Here is a 20,470-nt window from a genome sequence, read left to right on the forward strand (position 1 = left end):
ACCAAATAATTTGGTTCTTGCCTGGGTGACCTGCGGCTTTAGGTTAGTGGTAAGTGTGCAAGAGTTTAGTTCAAAGATTCTCAGGAACAAAACACTTACCACTAGGTTTCTCAGGAGGTGCATTGGTTTGTGCAGCCAGGATCTCCTCCCTCAAGGGAAAAGTCAAATTAGTACGTATGGTAGCCAAAATATGGTCAGGAGGTATAACTGGAGTAGGTATAGACTCCTCCTTGGACAAATGGGGAAATTGTCAAGAGAGGGCATCAATCCTAACATTCTTACTACCAGACAGGTAGGAGACCACATAATTAAACCGAGACAAAAATAGCGCCCATCTGGCCTGTCGGGACGACATAGGTTTTTCTTCAGATAGATAAGTTAAATTGTTGTGGTCAGTAAGAATGAGCACTGGCACGCTAGTACCCTCGAGAAGATGCCTCCATTCCTTGAGTGCCAAAATTATGGCCAGTAATTCCCTGTCGCCAATTTCATAATTGCACATAATTGGAGACAATTTCTTAGAGAAGAAACCACACGGATGCAAGGAACCATCAGGCGTAGGACTTTGAGACAACAGGGCACCTACTCCAGTCTCAGACGCATCGACCTCAAGAACGAAAGGCAGGACAGGGTTAGGATGAGACAGAACTGGAGCAGCAGCAAAGGCAGTCTTAAGACTATCAAAGGCCTTAATGGCAGTAGGTGACCAATGGAGTGGATAATTCTCTTTACAAGCCATGTCTGTGATAGGTTTGACCAAGGAAGAAAAGGTTATTAAAAACTTTCTATAGTAATTGGCGAACCCCAAAAAATGTTGAATAGACCGAAGACCAACTGGGCGAGGCCACTGCAGAACTGCAGATAACTTGTCAGGATCCATGGAAAACCCTGCAACGGAGATAACATAACCTAGGAAGGTTACTTGAGTCTGATGGAACTCCCATTTCTCGAGTTTACAAAACAGGCTGTTCTCACGTAGTCTCTGAAGAACCCGTGTAACATCAGAACGATGAGCCTCAAGTGTGGGTGAGTGTATGAGGATGTCGTCCAAGTACACCACAACACACTGTTGCAACATATCTCGTAGGACATCATTAATAAATTCCTGGAAAACAGCAGGAGCATTACAAGATACTCATAATGCCCGCTCCTGGTGTTAAATGCTGTTTTCAATTCGTGGCCCTCCTTGATCCTAACGAGATTGTACGCTCCTCTCAAATCAAGTTTAGTAAAGACCGTAGCTCCCTTGAGGCAGTCAAAGAGTTCCGTAATGAGCGGAATAGGGTAAGCATTCTTAATGGTAAGATGGTATGATTAAAACCCCTATAATCGATGCATGGTTTTAACTCGCCACCATTTTTCTTCACAAAGAAGAAGCCAGCCCCTGCAGAAGAGCAGGATTTGTGGATGATCCCCGCGACAGAGCATCGGCAACATACTTCTCCATAGCACAATTCTCTGCAACAGACAGAGGGTAAACCCGGCCCTGAGGAGGAATGGCTCCGGGTTGCAGGTCTATGGCACAATCGTAAGACCAGTGAGGAGGCAACATACCGGCACGCACCTTGTCAAAAACGTCTAGGAACTCTCGGTACTCCTCTGGCAATTGAGATACCGAAGAAGTGCACAAGACTTTAACTGGTTTCCGAAGACAAGTGGATATACATTGCGGAGATCACAACAAAATTTCGGACCTCCGCAGACGAGTAGTCGAGACTGGGATTGTGCTTTTGGAGCCAGGGATAACCCAGAAGAACCGGAAAATGCGGAGAGTTTATCACCTGGAACTGGAGGGTTTCAAAATGGAGAACCCCAACAGCCATGGATAACAGAGCAGTTTTGTGAGTAACGAGTGCGGGCTGAAGAGGCCTGCCATCAATGGCCTCAATAGCAAGCGGAACGGACCGAGGCAAAACAGGAATGGAGTGCTTTGATACAAAAGCACTGTCAATGAAATAGCCCGTAGCACCGGAGTCAACAAGAGCCTGGGTGACTATGGAGGAGTCCACCCAGGAAAGGACAACCGTGACCAAAGGTTTCTCCTTTAGCAGTTCCGGGGACGAGGATAAACAACCGAAGGTCTGCCCCCGACAGGACCATAGGTGTGAGCGTTTCCTGGCCATGTAGGACAAGACTTCAAAAGGTGGCCCTGTAACCCACAATAGAGGCAGAGCCCCTCCCTCCTCCTAAAGGTCCTCTCCGCCACGGAGACGCACGTGAATCCCAACTGCATCGGCTCAGCAGTACCTGGTGACTCAGGACCAGGAGGCATGTGAGGAGAGGGAGGCATGGGTGGGAACGAACACATAGGAGACAACGGAATAGGAGACTTCCGCAAGCGCTCCTTGAAAGAGGGCCTCTCACTTAGTCTGATGTCAATTAGGATCAAAAAACATAATTTATGTAAGAACTTACCTGATAAATGAATTTCTTTCATATTGGCAATAGTCCATGAGCTAGTGACGTATGGGATATATAATCCTACCAGAAGGGGCAAAGTTTCCAAAACCTCAAAATGCCTATAAATACACCCCTCACCACACCAACAATTTAGTTTAACGAATAGCCAAGTAGTGGGGTGATAAGAAAGGAGTACAAAACATCAACAAAGGAATTTGGAAATAATTGTGCTTAATACAAAAAAATAATAACCACCATAAAAAAGGGTGGGCCTCATGGACTCTTGCCAATATGAAAGAAACAAATTTATCAGGTAAGTTCTTACATAAATGATGTTTTCTTTAATGTAATTGGCAAGAGTCCATGAGCTAGTGACGTATGGGATAGCAATACCCAAGATGTGGAACTTCACGCAAGAGTCACTAGAGAGGGAGGGATAAAATAAAAACAGCAATTTCGCTGAAAAAAAATAAATCCACAACCCAAATATAAGTTTATTCTCAAAAAATAAAAACTTAAATTATAAGCAGAAGGATCAAACTGAAACAGCTGCCCGAAGAACATTCCTACCAAAAACTGCTTCAGAAGAAGCAAACACATCAAAATGGTAGAATTTAGTAAATGTATGCAAAGACGACCAAGCTGCTGCTTTGCAAATCTGATCAACCGTAGCTTCATTCTTAAAAGCCCAAGAAGTAGAAACTGATCTAGTAGAATGAGCTGTAATTCTCTGAGGCAGGGCTTTACACGACTCCAAATAAGCTTGATGAATCAAAAGCTTTAACCACAATGCCAAAGAAACGGCAGAAGTCTTCTGAACTTTCCTGGAACCAGAAAAGATAACGAATAGACTAGAAGTCTTCCTGAAATCTTTAGTGGCTTCAACATAATATTTCAGAGCTCTCACCACATCCAAAGAATGTAAAGATCTCTCCAAATAATTCTTAGGATTAGGACACAAAAAAAGGACAACAATTTCTCTATTAATGTTGTTAGAATTCACAACCTTAGGTAAGAATTTAAATGAAGTCCGCAAAACTGCCTTATCCTGATGAAAAATCAGAAAAGGAGATTGACAAGAGAGAGCAGATAATTCAGAAACTCTTCTAGCAGAAGAGATGGCCAAAAGGAACAACACTTTCCAGGAAAGTAGTTTAATGTCCAAAGAATGCATAGGCTCAAATGGAGGAGCCTGCAAAGCCTTCAAAACCAAATTAAGACTCCAAGGAGGAGAGATTGATTTAATGACAGGCTTGATATGAACCAAAGCCTGTACAAAACAATGAATATCAGGAAGTTTAGCAATTTTCCTGTGGAATAAAACAGATAGAGCAGAGATTTGTCCTTTCAAAGAACTTGCAGACAAACCTTTATCCAAACCATCCTGAAGAAACTGTAAAATTCTAGGAATTCTAAAAGAATGCCAGGAGAATTTATAAGAAGAACACCATGAAATATAAGTCTTCCAAACTCGATAATAAATCTTTCTAGAAACAGATTTATGAGCCTGCAACAAAGTATTAATCACTGAGTCAGAAAAACCTATATGACTAAGCACTAAGCGTACAATTTCCATACCTTCAAATTTATTGATTTGAGATCCTGATTGAAAAACAGACCTTGAGATAGAAGGTCTGGCCTTAATGGAAGTAGCCAAGGTTGGCAACTGGACATCCGAACAAGATCCGCATACCAAAACCTGTGAGGCCATGCTGGAGCCACACGCAGCACAAACGATTGCTCCATGATGATTTTGGAAATCACTCTTGGAAGAAGAACTAGAGGCGGGAAAATATAAGCAGGTTGATAACACCAAGGAAGTGTCAACGCATCCACTGCTTCCGCCTGAGGATCCCTGGACCTGGATAGGTACCTGGGAAGTTTCTTGTTTAGATGAGAAGCCATCAGATCTATTTCTGGAAGCCCCCACATCTGAACAATTTGAGAAAACACATCTGGGTGATGAGACCATTCTCCAGAATGAAAAGTCTGACGACTGAGATAATCCGCTTCCCAATTGTCTATACCTGGGATATGAACTGCAGAAATTACACAGGAGCTGGATTCCGCCCAAACAAGTATCCGAGATACTGCTTTAATAGCTTGAGGACTGTGAGTCCCACCCTGATGATTGACATATGCCACAGTTGTGATATTGTCTGTCTGAAAACAAATGAACGGTTCTCTCTTCAACAAAGGCCAAAACTGAATAGCCCTGAGAATTGCACAGAGTTCGAAAATATTGATTGGTAATCTCGCCTCTTGAGATTTCCAAACCCCTTGTGCTGTCAGAGATCCCCAAACAGTTTCCCAACCTGAAAGACTCGCATCTGTTGTGATCACAGTCCAGGTTGGACGATCGAAAGAGGCCCCTAAAATTATATGATGGTGATCTAACCACCAAGTCAGAGAAAGTCGAACATTGGGATTTAAGGATTTTTAATTATAATATTCTTGTATAATCCCTGCACCATTGGTTCAGCATACAAAGCTGGAGAGGTCTCATATGAAAACGAACAAAGGGGGTCTAAAAGAGGCTGCTTCCGGGTGGTAAATCGCCATAGAACAAGCCACTGAGCTGTTGTTCGCTCCTGGTAGAGCGCTTCTCTCTTTGTATGCAAATTATTATGACCCTGGGGAAGTCTCCCTATGGGTGATGGGGGAAACCAGGCGTGGACTCCTTGCCCAGTGTGCTTAGAGGAATGTGGCTGCACCTCACTGACGAGGCCCATAGGAGGCTGAAACGATCGTCTGGGGTTGTCATGTTCCTTGTTCAGAGGAGAATTGCCTGGTATTTCGGGGCTGGACTGACCTTACTTGGCAGGATCAGACTGATATACTTCAGGAAAGTTTTCTTCTGTGAAAAGCACACTGGTCTAAAAGAGGCTGCTTCCGGGTGGTAAATCGCCATAGAACAAGCCACTGAGCTGTTGTTCGTTCCTGGTAGAGCGCTTCTCTCTTTGTGAACAAAGGGGATCGCGTCCAATGCTGCAGTTATGAGACCTAAAACTTCCATGCACATAGCTACTGAAGGGAATGACAGATTGAAAGTTCGGACAGGCTGCAACCAATTTCAAACGTCTCTTGCCTGTTAGAGACAATGTCATGGACACTGAATCTATCTGGAAACCTAAAAAGAACTTTTTGGTAAATTGATCCTCCAACCATGTCTTTGAAGAAACAACACTAGTTGATTCACGTGAGATTCTGCAGAACGTAAAGACTGAGCGAGTACCAAGATATCGTCCAAATAAGGAAACACCGCAATACCCTGCTCTCTGATCACAGAGAGTAGGGCACCGAGAACCTTTGAAAAGATTCTTGGAGCTGTTGCTAGGCCAAAAGGAAGAGCAACAAATTGGTAATGCTTGTCTAGAAAAGAGAATCTCAGGAACTGATAGTGATCCGGATTAATCGGAATATGAAGATATGCATCCTGTAAGTCTATTGTGGACATATAATGCCCTTGCTGAACAAGAGGCAGAATAGTCCTTATAGTCACCATCTTGAAAGTTGGTACTCTTACATATCGATTCAAAATCTTTAGATCCAAAACTGGTCTGAATTTTCTTTCTTTGGGACAATGAATAGATGTGAATAAAACCCCAGGCCCTGTTCCAGAAACGGAACTGGCATGATTACCCCTGATAACTCCAGGTCTGAAACACACTTCAGGAAAGCCTGAGCCTTTACTGGGTTTGCTGGAATGCGTGAGAGAAAAAATCTTCTCACAGGTGGTCTTACTCTGAATCCTATTCTGTACCCCTGAGAGACAATACTCTGAATCCAATGATTTTGGACCGAATTGATCCAAACATCTTTGAAGAATTTTAATCTGCCCCCTACCAGCTGAGCTGGAATGAGGGTCGCATCTTCATGCAGACTTGGGGGCTGGCTTTGATCTCTTAAAAGGCTTGGATTTATTCCAATTTGAGGAAGGCTTCCAATTGGAAACAGATTCCTTTGGGGAAGGATTAGATTTCTGTTCCTTATTATGTCGAAAGGAACGAAAACGGTTAGAAGCTTTAGATTTACCTTTAGGTTTTTTATCCTGAGGCAAAAAAACTCCCTTCCCCCCAGTGACAGTTGAAATTATTGAATCCAACTGAGAACCAAATAATGTATTACCTTGGAAAGAAAAAGAAAGCATTCTGGATTTAGAAGTCATATTAGCATTCCAAGATTTGAGCCACAAAGCTCTTCTAGCTAAAATAGCTAAAGACATATATCTAACATCAATTTTGATGATGTAAAAAATGGCATCACAAATATAATTATTAGCATGTTGAATCAACTTAACAATGCTAGACAAATCATGTTCTGATACTTGTTGCGCTAAAGTTTACAACCAAAAAGTTGAAGCAGCTGCAACATCAGCCAAAGAAATCGCAGGCCTAAGAAGATGACCTGAATATAAATAAGCCTTCCTTAGATAAGATTCAAGTTTCCTATCTAAAGGATCTTTAAAAGAAGTACTATCCTCCGTGGGAATAGTAGTACGTTTAGCAAGAGTGGAGACAGCCCCATCAACTATGGGGATCTTTTCCCAAAACTTTAATCTAACTGCTGGCAAAGGATACAATTTTTTAAACCTTTAAGAAGGAATAAAAGAAGTACCAGGCCTATTCCATTCTTTAGAAATCATATCAGAAATAGCATCAGGAACTGGAAAAACCTCTGGAATAACCACAGGAGGTTTATAAACAGAATTTAAACGTTTACTAGTTTTAATATCAAGAGGACTAGTTTCCTCCATATCCAATGTAATCAACACTTCTTTTAATAAAGAACGAATATACTCCATTTTAAATAAATAAGAGGATTTGTCAGTGTCAATGAGGCAGGCTCTTCTGAATCAGATAGATCCTCATCAGAGAAGGATAAATCAGTATGTTGCCAGTCATTTGAAATTTCATCAACTCTATGAGAACTTTTAAAAGACCTTTTTACGTTTATTAGAAGGCGGGATGGCAGACAAAGCCTTCTGAATAGAATCAGAAATACATTTTTTAAAATTTACAGGTAGATCTTGTACATTAGATGTTGAGGGGACAGCAACAGGTAATTAACTACTACTGATGGATACATTTTCTGCATGTAAAAGTTTATCATGACAACTATTATAAACCACAGCTGGAGGTATAATCTCCACAAGTTTACAACAAATGCACTTAGCTTTGGTAGAACTGTTATCAGGCAGCTGGGATCCAACAGTGAATTATGAGACAGGATCAGATTGAGACATCTTGCAAATGTAAGAGAAAAATACAACATATAAAGCAAAATTATCAATTTCCTTATATGGCAGTTTCAGGAATGGGAAAAAATGCAAACAGCATAGCCATTTGACATAGAAAAAGGCAAGAGGCAAATAAAAATGGGGTCTTAAATAATGAAAATATTTGGCGCCAAGTATGACGCACAACAAACATAAAAATATTTTTTGGCGCCAAAAACGTCACACTCGCGTCATAGATGACGCAACCTTGTGAAGGACTCGGCGTCAACTAAGACGCCGGAAATGACTAATTTGCGTCAATGAATGTAACTTTGCGCCAAAAAATCTCGCGTCAAGAATGACACAATAAACTTTGGCATTTTGCTCCCTCGGGACCCAAATTCTGCCCGCGAATTTAAAAGACAGTCAATTTGAAAAAGAGACTAAACCCTAGGTAAGAAATACATTTTCATAAAAAAAGCATTTCCCAGATATGAAACTGACAGTCTGCAAAAAGGAAATATACTGAAAAAACCTGAATCATGGGAAATATAAGTACAATACATATATTTAGAACTTTATATAAATACATAAAGTGCCAAACCATAGCTGAGAGTGTCTTAAGTAATGAAAAAATACTTACCAAAAGACACCCATCCACATATAGCAGATAGCCAAACCAGTACTGAAACGGTTATCAGTAGAGGTAATGGAATATGAGAGTATATCATCGATCTGAAAAGGGAGGTAGGAGATGAATCTCTACGACCGATAACAGAGAACCTATGAAATAGATCCCCGTGAGGAAAACCATTGCATTCAATAGGTGATACTCCCTTCACATCCCTCTGACATTCACTGTACTCTGAGAGGAATCAGGCTTCAAAAAATGCTGAGAAGCGCATATCAACGTAGAAATCTTAGCACAAACTTACTTCACCACCTCCATAGGAGGCAAAGTTTGTAAAATTGAATTGTGGGTGTGGTGAGGGGTGTATTTATAGGCATTTTGAGGTTTGGGAAACTTTGCCCCTCCTGGTAGGATTATATATCCCATACGTCACTAGCTCATGGACTGTTGCCAATTACATGAAAGAAAAGACACCAATGCCTCAAGATCTTCTGGTAAATCTCTGGCAGCAACTTCGTCTTTAATCGCATCAGAGAGCCCATTAAAGAAGGCTGTAACAAGGGCTTCATTTTTCCAACCTACCTCTGCGGCAAGCATACGGAACTCAATGGCATACTGAGCAACAGATCTTGTACCTTGCTGAATGGACATGAGTCGTTTAGCAGCAGAGGAGGAGCGAGCCGGAGCATCAAATGTCCTTCAAAAGGAGGCCACAAATTCAGGGTAATTTGAAATCACAGGTTTATTAGTCTCCCACAAGGGATTAGCCCAGGCAAGAGCTGTGTCAGAGAATAACGAGATGAGAAATCCCACCTTAGCTCTGTCAGAGGGAAACGCCTGAGGTAACATCTCAAAGTAAATGCCCACCTGGTTCAAAAACCCTCTGCACTGATTAGGATCGCCTCCATAACGCTGAGGTAGAGGTGCAGAACCGGACATGCTCCTGGTAGGACTAGGTGCAGCAGCGGAAACAGGAGCAGCCATAACTTGCGGGACACTTTGGTCCAAATGTGCAGTGCGAGTCAGCAGGGTTTGCAGGGCTAGTGAAAATTGATCTAAGCGGTGATCCTGTTCATCCATCCTGGAAATTATGGCAGGTAAAGGTGGATTATTAGCACCATCAGGATTCATGGCCCTTGCGTAATGTCAGGGTGCCAGGAATCAGACTGAGACGAGAAGTGCAAAAATCATCACACCTTTATTAATAGCAAAAAATAATAAAAAGTCCACAAGTCAAATAACAAGCCAGGAATCAAAACTAGAGCTGGTAGTAAGACGAGCCGAGTCAGGAGCCAAAGCGAGTAGTCAGACGAGCCGGAATCAGGAACAAGGAGAACAGCAGAGTCAGGAACAAGCCAGGGATCAGGAACCAGGAGGGACGTCTGACAGCCAGGTAATACACAGGAGCTCTCACAAACAGGTCTGAGACAACGCAAGGGCAAAGCATACTGAACAGAGGCCCTTTAAATAATAACTGATGACATCACAATTCTGAGACTGCATCCTGTCTCACACGGATGATGTACACCACTCTGGCCATAAAAGGAAATGCAGGAAATGAGCAGCATCACACAGTATGCACCACTCAGCAAGAGAGGTGTGTAAAATGGCTGCCAGCAGCACATGGCAAACAAAACAGGGAAAAAACCCTGACACTCCCCTTGGTATAAAACATTATTGGGACTTAGGAGACGAAAATGTAATTTATATTGTTAATAATTGGCAACCCTTACTTGTAAATCTTCATATTCATGACATAAAGCACTCTATTAACCGGGTGTGTGAAACCACATTATCGGCCTCCTGGAGAGAATCACATCTCAAACTTTTGTATATGACTTATTACACTCCACATAAGGGACATAAGTGGTACAATTTAGACTTTAACAAATGCCCTAAATGTCAATTACTAGTAGCTGATTTAATGCATACGCTATGGGAATGCCCTAAGATAAAACAACGGTGGTTAAAAATAGAATATGGGATCAATACGGTCTTAAAGATATCTATCTCCTTTAATTTGTTCCAAGCATAGCATAGTCCTCACCTCCTATAATATAGACTTGTCTAATAACAAGCTTATTAACTCTTTCATTTTATGTATAAGAAGCCTCATCTTCCACAAATGGAAAGATAACGCAATACCTAAATTTACAGAAATAATGAGTTTTATAAAAAAACAATGTATTATTGAACAGAGAGACACAGATACCAACTTAGAACCACAAGTATGGTCTTTTTTTGGAAAATGGTCAATTTTTCTTAAATCACTATCTAAGGAAGAACAAGACCTTATCATATTTCCATTTAGAAACACAGACTTACTACTTCTTGGAATATGGCAGGATCTATAGACCGGGTTATTGAGGGAGACAACAATCCTTTTTTTTTTCTCACTTTGTTTGTTTTGAGGTATGGAAATATTAGAGAAAATTAGACAGAGTGCACAAACTATTAGTCTTAACTTAACACAGATATCAAGATGCCATGGATTATTTATGTTAATAATTATATATGTCTAGTTATAATATTCTGTGTTTTCTTCTCATTTTTGCTTTTTGTACCCTGCCGCTTTCTAAATAAAATAATAAAAATAAAAAATAACGTTTACTTCTATTATCAAACTTGCCTCTTAGTACTTTGTTAAAACGTAGTACCTTTCATGAAGGCATACAGAGATAGACTAAGGAGCGTTCACATGCCATGAAAAGAATATGTCAGTGAAGCTTGTAACATGTAAAAAATGATATGCATACAGTGTACAAGTAACGTACACACCCCTGAGCCTACCGAGATATGCTCTCATGGCATTATGTTGAAAAAAAAGGACACACAGAGAAAGAACTACATTTTGATAATATAAGTCCGCTCTATCGGAATAAAAAAAAATTGACTTCCATATCCCTTTAACTTATGCCCAGATGTAGGAAATGCAGTGGGATCCCAAATCATAACAAGATCAAAAGCACCTGGAAGCGGATCTTAATGACATCCAGTGGGCTAATCAAGCCTCGAGTGACCATTCCAGATAGGGATCCAGCAGCAGCAACCTCCGTGTTAGAGAGCACCCGACCCTCCGAACCGGGGTCATATCCTACCATCCTCCGGAGGGACCTGCTGGAAGAAGAAATAAGACAATGGTCATGAGGTGCTGGAAGATATTTTTCTACAACAAAGTGATATAATCTCTACAGTTCCGCTATGTTGAGGGTTGGGGGTTGATTCCTGCTAGAGATGCCAGTGCCACCTTGGCCATGCTTTCCTGGATACTTATGAGTTACACATGCTGCACAGTAAGTGGGGGGAACATGTATTGTGCCTCTGTACATTGTCAAGGTATTTGAAATATTATTAAATAATATATAGAAATATATTTAACTTTATCTAATAAATCTGTGGATGTGAACATGGTCTGTAGGACAAAGGATTAGATCTCCCCCACTCCAATTGCACAGGAGACATTCTTGGCTGAAAGGAGAACAAAGGATTATCTCTGGCAGATCTCACACACTCAATATGTTAAATTATGCAATTGTATAATTTAGCAAGGAACTAAAATATAACAGTTTCAGGATACAGGCAAATATATGGAGACGAAATGTCTGAATTACCCTTTTGGAACTGATCAAAATCATGGAGAGACAGCTTTTATGCACATGGTGTTAATTTTTAAATACACATCTGCACTGCTGGCTAAACAGGAAATATGCTGTTTTAAAGACTCTTACAACTCCTCATGGATTGACCCCATGTGGAGCAATAAAGGCCTTGGAAAACACAGACAAATGCTAAGGTGTGACTCTGGAAGTTCACGTAAGCAGACAGCAAATAAACATTTTTTTTTCTCTCTCTGTTTAAATACATGCCCCAGAATGTATTAAATATAGAAATTTGGGAAATTGTCTAAATTCTATATTATTATTACATGGGTATTTGCTAAGCTTGGGAGGTAACTGTTTTAGTCAGTCAAAAATGTGTAATAACCTCTGTTTTTGCTTATATTTTTCAGACAGATAAATTCAGATATACATAGAAATGATATATATGTTTTGAAAACACAAAAGATCTTACTTAGCCTCTGTGTTTTTAAGAATATAAATAAATACTTATGGACCATACACATACTAATGATTGGATCATCTCTAATAATTATTTCTATTTTTATTGCAGACAACCATTGGTCATGAGCATCAATCTTAGAAAGAGACGGAATGCTGCATGAAATGAATTAAGTCATATCATATAAACATACAAATAAATGTTTATAAAGTTTCACATACATCTTTTAAAATATAGTGAGATGAAAATATGGAAGTTACTTTGATGTGATATGACTATGAGATATATATTTGATGTGATATAACTATGAAATATAAGTTATTTTAATATAATGTTAGATATGTGATGTTTCATATCAAAATGATCAGAAAATTCATTAAGATATAACTTATCCAAAACAAATATTATGAATAGTTGTCGCAGTAAATTATGATAAAAATTAATAACCATTTCATAGAAATACTGACTTAAGCTGTTTCAAATGTTGCTGTGTCTGTTTGTGCTGCCACCTGGTGTTATGTTGCGAGAACTACAGCCAGAAGGTTCTTTCTGGCTGTTAAAAATGAAATTTCCAAGGGCCAATCCGATTTAGACTTCCCAGATAACCAATGGGAAGGTCAGCTCCCGTAGTGCCACCCACATGATGTCATCAATGATTATATAATGGGAGTGTTGAATGCACAAGAGAGAGTTGTCTGTAACTTGTTGAAAATTAGTGATCTGATTTTGGCTGCGATATACCTGAAAAAAAAAAAGTTCACTTCAGCAAGGAGCTTAAAACTTATCCTTGATTTGTGCAAAAACCTTCTTTCAAATGAGATGACCTAAAGACCGCTACGAATTGGTTCAAAATTGGTGAAGTATATTGTATTTTAAATTGGTAGTTATAAGCCTAGGTATTGTTCAAATCTGTGTCTGAATTGGCTAAGTAACTCATCTATATAAGTTCTGATATTGTCGGTTAATTTTGTATTAGGATAAATTGCAGTTAAATAGCAGAATATATATTTTATCCTATTGTTTTATAAACACTGTTTAGAATTGTATTGCTTGGATGTTAAAGGTTTTTAGTCCCATTGTGTTAAATAAATAAGGCTGAATTGTGAAGGTATATTGTTCTGGGTTTTGTAAGAAGAATAGCATATCTTAAGAGTTGGTTCTAACGCATATAAACTTTTATTTAGTTTCCTTTTATTGCAAATATAGTTCAATATGTTTATGGATATTAACTAAATAAAAGAATTCAGATATTTATATTAATTGTATGGTCTAGTAGGTGCATGGTTGATAAGGGTTTCTATTTCTTTGTATTGTGTTTATAACCCTGCCATAAACTTATATATATTATTTGGATAGCACTACTAAGATTTTCATAAATATACTGACATAATAATTGGAGGCATTGCATGAGATTTAATAATATCCATCATAATTGATATAATATATTTGTAAGTAAATAGAAATTATTATAAAAGAGAAAAAAAAAAAAAAAATTCATATTTCGATATTAATATTTTGAAGATATAATTTTTTTTTGAAAGGTTGAAATATTGATTTTCATATTTCGAGATTGACATTAATATCTTGAAATATTATTAAAGATTAATTTTGAAAAATTAATAAAAATATTAATTTTTCATATTTCAAAATTAATCAAAAATATTAATTTTTCATATTTTCAAAGTTAATCAAAAAATATTAATTTTTCATATTTCGGAATATTAATTTTTCATATTTCAAAATTAATAATATTTTTTTTTTTTTTTGAAATATAAAATTTTTCTCTCTTTTTATTGGCAAAAATTGTATTAGCATTTTAGTTAAATAAATACTAAACCAATACAATAATGTCTGTAGCCAGAAGTGACTCATTTAATTCTATACATAGCAATGAAATTGGTCCCATAACCATACCTATTACTAAAGGTCAGGTCCTTAAGAAAGATATCTTAAGTTACCTTAAAGGGAAGTTTAATATTGCGGGTGAATTAAATGATTTTATGGATATGCTTGAAACTAGGGCTAAAAATATTACCGTTAATAATAATATGTGGAATGAAGAGAATGAATTCTTCCAGGAATTATTAATGATTAATCAATGCGAAGCTCCCAAAAAGCGAGATGAACTAATACTAAAATCCTGGCCCCTTTTAATATGCATAATTGACGAAATGTCGTTTTGTGTCACAGACAAACGATTGCAAATACAGGAGCTAGAAAATAGTATTCGTTCCTTGCGCAGACGCGAAGAGGGTTTAAAAATAGCCAAAAATAAAATGGATGAATTTGCCCAAAACCTAGCCACCTTAGATAAGCACAATATGGACTTAATCGCGCAGATACAAGATTTAAATAAACAGCTTGCGCAAAGCCAGAGAGAATTAAGCGATTTAAAAAGGTCATATCGCCATAATGAAAACCCCTATATTAGCAATGAGAATAATACAGATAATGCTAACTCCTTTAGCGAACGCGTCAGGGACGAGGTACGAAAATATATAGAACAACATAGACAAATGACCCCTAACGGGTCAGAAGTAGATTTCCCAAATAGACAATCCCCTCAGGATGTAAATCCAGAGGACAGCTGTAGCGCAGCTGATGCGGGGGAGGGAAACTCTAACAGAGAATCCCAAAATAAGTCTGATAAAGTCTATGATTCCCATAAAATAATCACCTTCGTACAACGCGCAGTACCTATATTCTCCAATAAGGGAACAACATCTGTAATTGATCATTTACAGGCTTTTGAAAATGCGTTAGCTATAATGAATGTTACAAGTGAGAAATTGAAAATTGAATTTCTGCCTTGGGTATTTGACAGTAAGCATCACAAATTCTTTGCTTCACTAAAGGATATGAATATTCATTCCTGGAATGGGGTAAAACAACAATGCAGAAAAGAATTCGGGCAATATCGCACTAAAACTGCCGCGAAAATAGCGGTATATGGTTTAAAGTGTCGTGCGAATCAGAGTCCAGTCGAATTCCTTTCTGTATTGAAAAATGCGTACAGTATGGCTGAAGATAATCCCAGATTTGATGGCTCAGAATTTGTAAATTTATTTTTTGAAGCATTGCCTACACCCATCAAAATCAACTTAGCTAGAGATTTTGATGAGGACTGCTCATTGGAATGGCTGATCAAAGAGAGTACGAAGTTATACTCTATTCAGCAGTCCAGTGAGCAGGGGGTTAAAAAGGAGTCAAAACCCAAAATTGTGGCAGAAACTAGGGTGTCACCTAGCCCCCTCAATTTGGAGTCTAACAAGAGGACTTATGCAGAGGTGGCCAGTCAAAACAGGCCATCTCCACAGAGGTTTAATTCTGCCCCTCCCCCTACACAGGTTGAGGCGCAGGGAGACTATAACCAAAGTGGGGGACATAATCAGGTGAATAATTACTCACAAAGAGAATACTCACCAAATAATTGGTATCCGCGCAAGGGTAGATACAATAGACGGCGAAGATATTCTCAGGGTAACCAGACACCCCAGGTATATAATGCTTCCCAAAATATTAATACTGAACAAGCTGAACCCCAGGGGCAACCACGCCAGAATAGAAATAGTGGCCCTGATTCTGAGGGAACCCAATGGTCCAGGAATCAGTACAATGGGGCACCAAGAGATAGGCCCAGGGGTAGAGGTAACTTGTACAATCAGGTAGATATGCTGTTTACCCAATTAAATCGGTTGAGCGAACAAATCGCTAATATGAGTCAAAAATCTACGGCTCAGCAACCGAACAATACTTTTTTAGGGGTACAGCCAGTGGTCAGCAGTGGACCACAGGCACAGTCATAAATACTGCAGTATCACCTGAAGGGGAGGGTAGAGATATACAAACTGTAATAATAAATATCAATGATACTAATCATGTTATCTCCCCACAGACCGGAAACGGACGATTTGGCCGTGATGACAAGCAACCTCATCCGGGAAAAGTTAACAAATCTCTTCCCTTGCAGCTCTCTCCTAACCTTATCTCCACAGATGCAGTACAAAAGAATCCAACCAACCCTGTCATAGAGGAAACAGGTAGGTATGAAGGTTCCTCTGCATCGAATGACACAGCGAATTCAGGTAAAACGTGGCGAAGCCCACAGATGTACAAGAATGCAAATTTTATGTGTGAAATGTTAGAAACTGCAGGAAGATATTATGTACTAGTTGAGCTGCAAGATTCAGTCTCCAACCCTATCAGAGGATTAATTGACACTGGGTCACAGGCAACTATCTTATCCCACAGGTACTACACACAGCTAAATGAGCTAACACCCCACAAACCTAAAATAAAAGAATTTGACGGTTCTCTAATAGGTGTTGGGGGTGACTCCCTAAAAGTCTACGGTACTGCCTGGTTAAAATTTAAATTGGGGAACAGGGTCATAAGACACCCTGTCATTATAGTGGATCTGCCAACTGATCGTTTAATTATTGGTAGTGATCTCCTGAAACGATTAAGCACCATAATTGATTGCATAAATAATGTAATTTGGTCGCAAGTTAAACGGCCTATCAATTATGAAAAATCTGGTACATCTCGCGCCCGACATAGCTGTCACGTGGTGGAAGAGAAACCAGATGCTGTGGAGATTCATTTCAGGAATAACCCTACACCTGAAATCACTATTCTACAAATAGATGATCAGACTCCTTTTAGTGGCTCTGATGGTAATACTTTTAAAATATCGCCTGGAAAGATAGCGAATATTTCCCTAGATGGCGATGTATTAACCATAGCACTCCACAAGGGGGATCATAAAATCCCTAAGGGGGGAGGCCACACTCAATACCTCACAGGGATTGAGAGAGTTAAAGAGGATCTATTTATCCCTATACAAGTGCATGACCTTGGTAAAACCAAGTATGCTAAAATAAATTTAAAACAGGAAGCTAGCTATATAAGCGAAGGTTTATTAGCGCAAATAGCTGAACCTAAAGTGATTAAATATCTTTCTCCCCAAGACCACTGTGTCAACGGCCTGGATGACAGGTCTGAAAGCTATAACATCACAGCTAAGTGCTTATTATCTATCTCTATTGGTAATAAGTCAGTGAAGCACCTGTTTTTAGCTTTATATACTCCCCATAATCAAATATACATTGGCAATGATATCTTACATAGATATGCCATACAAATAGATTTGATTAATTCTTGCCTCTGGAGCAGGTTAAAGGGGGACCCTGAAGTATTTCAGGATGAAAATGCAGCCCTGAAATCAAACCAGCAATTGCCATATGCTGTGAATATGCAGGTATCTAGCGATGTTATAATTCCTGCTGGGGCTGATAAATTTCTTTTACCCTTACAGGTAAAGAGAGGTCAGAAATTAAAAACTTCTGAAACACTGATTTGCCTCTCCCATAGAATACAAAATCTGGGTGTCTCAGTAACCTACACTCCTATGGTGAATATTGGAACTGTTCCAATACATATTATTGTGCATAACATGACCCCACAGGATATAACATTATCCAAGGGAACTACCTTAGGATATGCACTGGAATCAAGTTATTACACTTTTGGATTCCAGAATAATGTAATTGGGCTAATACCTGAAGGATACCTAACTGAAGAACAATTAATAGAACAATCCTTTGCATCTATGCCAGAGGGTCTATTTAATATTCAGTCTATTTATCCCTTCAGCTCAGAGGAAGGCATCTGTAAAATTGAAGAAGCCTCTCTAGTGTTTGATCAGCCAATCAAACAGCAAGATTACCCCAATACCCAGAGTCATGGGAGCAATGTAAATTATAATCAAGGGGATCTCACCTCTAGACTGGAAGAAGCCTATGAAATAGGACAGCCTGAAATCTTTCCAGGATTTCAGCAAATAGTCGAAGAGCAAATATCCTTAGCTAATGGCTGTTCCAGCGATGATGAACGCCAACAGCTGCGAGAACTCCTGATGGAGTACAAGGATATTTTCGCTAAGGATTCTTATGACTGTGGTACTACAGACTTGCACATTGCAAGGATACAAACAGATCCTAATGCGCCACCTGTATTTGTCAAACAATACAGACTTCCCTTAGCCTCATATGATTCTCTTGCAGAGATCATAAGGAATTTGGAAGAAAGAGGTATTATCAGACAGGTGCACAGCTCTTATAATAATCCTATTCTAGGTGTCCTTAAGCCCAATGGACAATGGCGTTTGTGTGCTGATTTAAGACAGCTAAACAAACGAGTATACATGTCTGGCTGGCCTGTACCATACATTGACCAGTGCCTAGCACAAATGCAGGGATCCAAAATATTCACTGCCATTGATTGTGCACAGGGATATTGGACCATAAAGGTACATGAAGAGGACCAATATAAGCTAGCATTCTCCTTCCAAAAGGTTCAGTATGCATTCCAGAGACTTCCATTTGGATACATAAATTCTGGACATGAATTTGCTGTATTCATGCATAAGGCTATGCCTGACGCACTGGAAAGGGGGACCTTATCTTATGTTGATGATGTTTTAATCAAAAGCACAGACTTTGAAAAACACATCGCAGAGCTTAAACACGTCCTCAGCCAACTTAAAAGGGCAGGAGTCAAATTATCCCTGCAAAAAGCTCAATGGTGCCGCACTCGTGTAAACTTCTTGGGACATGAAGTTACCTCTGAAGGATTAAATCCCCAAAAGAAAAAGGTGGAAGCTATAGTAAATTCTAAAAACCCAACTAACTTAAAGGAATTGAGATCATTCCTGGGTACGACGAATTATTCTCGCAAATTCATTGATAATTATGCGGAATTAGCTAAACCACTACTACTTCTTCTAAAGAAAGATGTGAAATGGCACTGGAGTGAGTCTCAAGAGACAGCCATCAGAGAGCTGAAGAGAAAACTCACTCAAGCACCTTGCTTAGCGTACCCTGAAGGTGGCAAACCTTTCTTCTTAGAGACAGGTTACACAGATATAAGCATGAGTGCTGTGTTATACCAAAAGCATGATAATTTGAACAAAGCCATTGCTTATGCGAGCAAAAATCTATCCCCAGTAGAAATAAAATTTAGCGATTGCGAAAAAGCCCTCTTATCTACTGTATGGGCTCTACAAAATTTCCGCAGCTATATACAGGGCGAGAAAATTATTGTGGAAACGGCCCACCAGCCTTTGCTATATTTGCAAAGTGAGAGAATAAGAGATGGGAATTTGTCTAATAGCCGCATAACAGCGTGGACTCTTTCCTTACAAGGCTGGCCCTTAGAAATTCGCTACAAGCAGAATAAAAAGAATCCAGTCGCACAAGGGCTTGCTGAGCTCCACGACTGTACTGCTAGAGATCCTGGGGAAGAATTATCAGAAGATGATTTTCTGGAAGAACAATTGCTTTCCCCATATAAAATGTACAATGAGGACCATTGCCAAACATTACCTTGGGTATATGTTGATGGTTGTTCTTACCATGCCACTATTGATAATGAGCGCAGATTAGTCGCTGGCATTGGTATAACTGGGGCAAACGGATTCTCAAATATATCTGTAGGTTTCAACATTGGACCAAGATCCAGTCAAGTTGCAGAACTAACTGCTGTTTTCAAAACCATTGAAATGGCTATTGAACATGGTATTCATGAATTTGTGATCATAACTGACTCAAATTATGTGCGTGACAGTTTTGTTGAATACCTGCCAACTTGGAAAAGAAATGGCATGCAGAAAAGCAATAACAAACCAGTCAAGCATGGCAAATTGTTCTGCGAGATTGATAATCTGGTAGTATCCAATGATTTAACCATACACTGGAAAAAGACCAAGGGTCATTCCAGAATTCTAGGTCCGGATAAGGAAGGCAATGACCTTGCGGATTCATTAGCCAAACAAGGAGCCATAACTGGAGAACTCCTTAATATTGACCACTTAATGGGTGCAATTCAGGTAGAAGCCATTACCAGAAACCAGGCAAAACAACAGAGTGAGCCTAATTTGGTACAATGGAGTCAGGATTCTCCTAGTGAGGACCTGATCACTAGTCAAAAAAAAGACCCCATTGTAGGCATCTTCTATAAACACATAGAAGATCCTGAAAGCAACCCCATCTCAAAAGATGATTGCATTGGCAAAGAAGATCTTAGAATCTTAATGAAATCTAGATCACAATTCAAGTTACAGGATGGTTTGTTAATTAGAACCTCCAAAACTGGCATCCAGC

The 20,470-nt window shown here is 39.3% G+C and overlaps 1 protein-coding gene across 3 annotated transcripts in view; it reads right to left on the bottom strand.

Annotated features, from left to right (window-relative positions):
• The window catches only part of SLC25A19 (solute carrier family 25 member 19), a 96,771-nt gene that overhangs the window by 31,142 nt on the left and 45,159 nt on the right, over positions 1 to 20,470 (bottom strand). For 2 of the 3 annotated variants that reach the window (XM_053708949.1, XM_053708953.1), the window contains exon 2: positions 11,219 to 11,366. In XM_053708949.1, the coding sequence (XP_053564924.1) occupies positions 11,219 to 11,350 (132 nt within the window). In that variant the 5' untranslated portion in view covers positions 11,351 to 11,366. The remainder of the gene's footprint in view (positions 1 to 11,218; positions 11,367 to 20,470) is intronic. The other variant, XM_053708959.1, reaches the window with a different exon arrangement.

The sequence above is a fragment of the Bombina bombina genome, chromosome 1 (genome assembly GCF_027579735.1).
Source record: "Bombina bombina isolate aBomBom1 chromosome 1, aBomBom1.pri, whole genome shotgun sequence".
In the NCBI taxonomy this organism is placed as follows: Eukaryota; Metazoa; Chordata; class Amphibia; order Anura; family Bombinatoridae; genus Bombina; species Bombina bombina.